The sequence below is a fragment of the Helianthus annuus genome, chromosome 7 (assembly GCF_002127325.2).
Source record: "Helianthus annuus cultivar XRQ/B chromosome 7, HanXRQr2.0-SUNRISE, whole genome shotgun sequence".
Classification (NCBI taxonomy): domain Eukaryota; kingdom Viridiplantae; phylum Streptophyta; class Magnoliopsida; order Asterales; family Asteraceae; genus Helianthus; species Helianthus annuus.
In genome coordinates, this window is record NC_035439.2 from 106967556 (window position 1) to 106973218 (window position 5663).

The 5663-nt window shown below is 39.3% G+C and overlaps 1 protein-coding gene across 1 annotated transcript; it reads left to right on the top strand.

Annotated features, from left to right (window-relative positions):
- Positions 1–4344: 4344 nt before the first annotated feature.
- Positions 4345–5355, top strand: LOC118480225. Its single transcript, XM_035974959.1, has one exon. The coding sequence runs from the start codon at positions 4345–4347 to the stop codon at positions 5353–5355; it is 1011 nt and encodes a 336-aa protein (XP_035830852.1).
- The last annotated feature ends 308 nt before the right edge of the window (positions 5356–5663 follow it).

Below are 5663 nucleotides of genomic sequence, written 5' to 3' on the forward strand. Positions count from 1 at the left end.
TTGACCTCGTATAAGCCTATAAGTGTGATATCGTATCGTATAGGGGTAGTATAGGTCACGTATTGACCTCGTATAAGCCTATAAGTGTGATATCGTATCGTATAACGTAGTATAGGTCAAGTATTGACCTCGCATAAGCCTATAAGTGTGATATCGTATCGTATAGCGTCGTATAGGTCACGTATTGACCTCGTATAAGCCTATAAGTGTGATATCGTATCGTATAGGTGTGGTTTAGGTCACGTATTAACCTCGTATAAGCCTATAAGTGTGATATCGTATCGTATAGGTGTGGTTTAGGTCCCGTCTAATCCTATATGGATATACAAGACCTATAGGAAACCTATACGAGACTTATACTACACTATATGATACGATACTATACTATACTATACAATAACACCCGTATAGGCCTCTATACGAGACTTATATACTATACCCTATACGATACGATATGATGCAATACGATACGATACGATGCAATATGATAAGATAATTTAATTTAAATGATAACAATATAATATATTTGTATTATTTACGAATAATATTGTTTTTTTTATAAATAATTTTCTTTTTTTTATAAATAAACAAAGGAATACGATAATTTAATTTAAAGATAACAAAACAATATATTTGTATTATTTACCAATAATATTGTTTTTTATAAATAATTTTCTTTTTTAATTTTTATAATTCATAATATTTATATTATTTTTTTATTTTTATAATTTATATTTGTATTATTTACCAATAATATTGTTTTTTTATAAATAATTTTTTTTATAAATAAACAAAGGAATACACAATAAAAAAATACAAAAATGGAGCTTTATATACGCTCCTTAGAGGTCCCTACGTAGCGTATGAGACAAAAATGACACAACTACCCTTGTATTTGGCTTCGTATAGCCTCAACACAAGGGTATAAAAGACATTTTCAGACCTTTATATACGCTGCTTAGAGGTCAATACGCAGCGTATTTAAACTTTGTGAAAAATGATCCCTCAAACCTACCAAAATGACCAAAAAAATCTAATGGTTTATATACGCTACGTATAGACCTATACGCAGCGTATATGACCCTTGTTTTATGTGCAATGATTGGTTATCAGGCATTGAGATCCATGGTTTATTTACGCAGCGTATTGGTTAATACGCAACTTAGAGGGTTAACCCTACACGCTGCGTATTGACCAATACGCTGCGTAGATAAACCCTAATTTTGCTAGGGTTTGGTGTGCCAATAGGCACACCCTTCTTTTAAAGTGCCTTTTTATATAAAAGTGGAGTGTACGTGATGTGGAGATTTGGTTTGATTTAGGGTTAGAACAAAAACTAATTTTTTTAGGGTCTACATATTCCCACACCTTAATGCCTATTTCCACACCCTTGAAGACGCCTCGTATAGACCTATACGAGGCGTATAGGTTTTCTTTTCCCGACCAGCTTCTACACCTCGTACAACGTCACATCAATCACATCAGACGGGGAGTCTAGGCCTGTACGAGGGACCAATACGAGGCGTCTTGCTGACTGATTTGACTATGATGAGACTATGTCTCTGACATGACTTAAAGGCATACGGGGAGTAAAGAGCTATACGAGGCGTCTATATCTCACATAAAATGCAACAGTGCATTCTTGGTCCACACCCTAGCATTCAACAAACACTCACATTCACACATTCTGTTTGGTCCACACTCGAGCATTCAACAAACACTCACATTCACACATTCTGTTTCTTCTTGTATTTATTCGAAAGACACTCTTGTTGTTTGTATTTGCGTTCTTATCATCCCGGAGTGTTGAAATGTCATCATAGTGGGACGACAACTATATCTTCGGGCAGTAGTCTACCGACACTGGGGGCACGAAAGCGTTCCGGTAACAGTTATTAGCTTAAATGTTTTAATTACTTGTTGTTTTAGTTTATTATTTACTAATGATGATACGGTTGTCTATTTTGGAGGAGTCTGGCGTTCCTGATTCTAATGAGAAAGAGGAGGTTGTGTCTAGTATACAAGGAAAACAAAACAACCCGTTTCTAGATTTGAACAAGCATCCTCATGTTGATGAAACAACCCCTGTAGTTGACTCATACCATGCTAGTGGATACGGAGGAAACGGTGGATACGGAGGAGACCGTGGATACGGAGGAGACCGTGGATACGGAGGAGACGGTGGATACGGAGGATATGGTGGATACGGAGGAGACCGTGGATATGGAGGAGACCGTGGATACGGAGGAGACGGTGGATACGGTAGATACGGTGATCATCAGCAATTCATTTCCTCGGGCACTCCTTACGTTCATCAAAACAATCCGGACGTTGGAGGATATGGTGGTTATGGTGGATATGGTAGATATGGTGGTGAGGCACCTCCCATCCTGGGCAGTCCATACTTAAAAAAGCAGGTATAAATTATTATTTTTATTATTAATATTTTATTATTATTATTATTATTATTATTATTATTTTATTATTTATTATTATTATTATTATTATTATTATTATTAATATTGTCGATGTTACAGGTTTTCAATTCTTTAGATGAACTAAAGAAACGGATACAAGAAATAGCAAACGCGGATGGTTTCGTTATTATCACCCGTCGATCAAAGAAAATCGGGGGAAGAACCGGGAGGGTATGGCTTGAATGTGATCGTGGTGGTGAGCACCAGAGTACAGCAACACTTAGAAAAGCTGGAAGCAAAAAAAACCGGTTGCCCGTTTTACCTGCTGGCTGTCCGAAACCACCCGTATGAAACCTGGGAGATAAAAGACGGAACAATTGAACATAACCACGAACTTTGTGAGGACCTGTCGGTCCACGCGTTTGTGCGAAGGTTTACTCCAAGCGAAATGAAACTGATCGAGCAGCTGACAGCTCAAAACATGGAGCCGCGCAAAATATTTCAAACGATAAGGAAGCAGGACCCCGATAGGTTTCATGTTCAGAAAGACGTTCAAAACGTTGGCGAAGATTAGAGCCGAACAAAGACAAGGATTGACTCCCATGCAGTCACTAGAAAACGTGCTGATAAACAACGACTTTATTTACGAGACTCGGGAGGAACCCGGAACAGAGATCGTAACAGAGATCTTCTTTCTTCATCAGGACTTGAGAGTCATGTGGCGTGCATTCCCCTACGTCATGCTGATCGATGCGACATACAAGACAAACATATACAATATGCCCTTTATCCAGATTGTTGGTATGACGCCTACCAACAAATCGTTTATTATCGCGCATGCCGTTGTTAGTAAAGAACGGGGTGATAACTTTGTGTGGGTGCTTGAGAGGGTTAAGTCAATGTTGGATGAATGTATGGAGCCACGTGTGATTTTAACAGATAGAGACCTAGCCCTTATGGGCGCGTGTGCTAAAGTATTTCCAGACGCCTCCAGGCTTCTTTGCAGGTGGATTATACAACAGAATGTTATGAAGCACTGCAAGGGTGCCTTCACAGACGAAGACTGGAAGAAATTTTTGTCATTCTGGGGGACATTGATTGAGTCTCCATCCATACCCATTTACGAGTACCACTTACGCAACATGCGAAAGCGACTTGTGGAGTGCAAACGTTCTAGTAAGTTTTTCTAATAACATACTACCCACCTATGCAAATTTTATTAAATTATTTTTACTTTTTAGGAATCTTCAAATACGTGTACGATAACTGGCTAAAAGACTATAAGGAGATGTTCGTCTTTGCGTGGACTGATAAGAGGCGCAACTTTGGTAATCGTACCACAAACAGAGTTGAGAGCCAACACGCCAACTTAAAGAGATACATCCTAGATAGGAGCTCGCTGGACCGTGTAGTTGGTTGTGTCCGGGATATAGTTGAGACATAGTTCGGTGAAATAAGGAAGACTTTTCGAGTAAGCATCGAAAAAACAATGAAACACCACAAACACCCGATGTTTCAACACCTACTTGGAAAAGTATCCCATACAGCCCTTGACTTGTTGCATGGAGAGGCAATTAGGAAGCTAGATGTCTTGGAAGGCTTTCATTCATCATGTGGTTGCCAAATGTGGCACAGCTGTGGGTTGCCCTGTGCTTGTAGGATAGAAAAGTACATGCGTGAAGGTAATAATTGTTAAACGTACAACACTTGTGTGATATATTTCCTTTTTTCATTTTACTTAAACAATATTGTTTTTAACTGTGCAGAGCATCCGATTCAACTCGAAGACATAGACGTCTTCTGGCGGAAACTTAACTTCCAAAGTTGTAAATTGATAGACGATGACGTTGACGTTGACGTGGTCGAAGAGCTAGATATTGTTAGACAACAATTAGAGTCGCACCCCCCAGCTCAGCAAAAAAGCCTGATGTCAAAGATTAAAGCAGTGTTGAATCCAACGAAATCTACCAAGAAACCACCGGTTGTCCAACAAAATACTCGTGGCCGACCAACAACAAAGCAGGTACAAGAAAGGTTGGACGAGGCCTCTCGTATAGATGAAGAATTGAGGAGAAGCTCCTTCGGTGATGCAAACACGTGCTTTGAAGGTTCACGACAAAGTAAGTACGATAAACCTCGCCACAGCTCGTACGTTCCGTCTCAGGCCTCTCAACAGTCGGTTATAAGGTCCCAAAAACCCAAAGCCAGCCTAAGCCATTCAAAGAGTTCTAAGAAGAAAAAGACACGAGATGATCACGGTTTTCCTTTAATCATTGGGGACGAGTACGTGGGAATCATCGAACGGTTTAAGTCTGCCATTCCGCCAGTGTTCCATCCGTACGTCTCGTGCATACGAGATGTGATGCCGGACGGTCATTATGGGTTTCGGTCTGTGGCTGTGGGCTTAGGTATGGATCAGAGTTCATGGGGGCTTATTCGAAGGGACCTTGTCCAAGAAATGGATCAGAACGAATCGATCTGGTTCCCAATATTTGAAGCATGGGCTGAAGGTTATTTTTACACGCATCGTCAGGGCCTAATTTGGGATTCAGTGGCCGGTTATGGGGAGAATCACTGGATGGACTTCCCCTTTGCAGGACTTCTTATTGCACAAACGTACGGTATCGGGGTGCACCTGTTAACGACAACCATGGGTGTGAGTTCCACTTACTTCCCAATACTAAGTCCTCCGGTTAATCAACAACCATTATTCATAACGCTTACACATGTTAACGAGAACCACTTCATACATGTTAAGTTGGAAGGGGATTATCCTATGCCACCAGCACACGGGCTATGGTTGACCCACCGAAGACCCCATACAGAACAATGGGAAGATATGTACTTGCCACGTCTAGAATGGTATACATCGATAATGAATCCTCCGCCAAGATCAAACCCCAGTCTTAATTACATAGATAGTTATACGGAAGAATGATTTTTGTAATTAATAGTATTTTTTTGTAATTAATAGTATTTTTTTGTAATTAATAGTATTTTTTTTGTAATTAATAGTATTTTTTTTTGTAATTAATAGTATTTTTTTTGTAACTAAAAGTATTTTTTAATAATTAGAATTCATTAAAACAGGTTAATAAAATTTTAATAAAAAAAATACATATATACAACTCGTATAGAGCTAGACGGGTCGTATATGATTGACCAAAAGACCATTTAGCCCCTGATATGCCCCCAATCTTGGCTTATTTCAAGGGCTAAAAAGTCATTCTACTTAAACCAAACGCC

What these genes read in the sequence shown, in the direction of transcription:
- LOC118480225 (XM_035974959.1), top strand. Translation starts at nt 4,345, where the DNA reads ATGTCAAAGATTAAAGCAGTGTTGAATCCAACGAAATCTACCAAGAAA.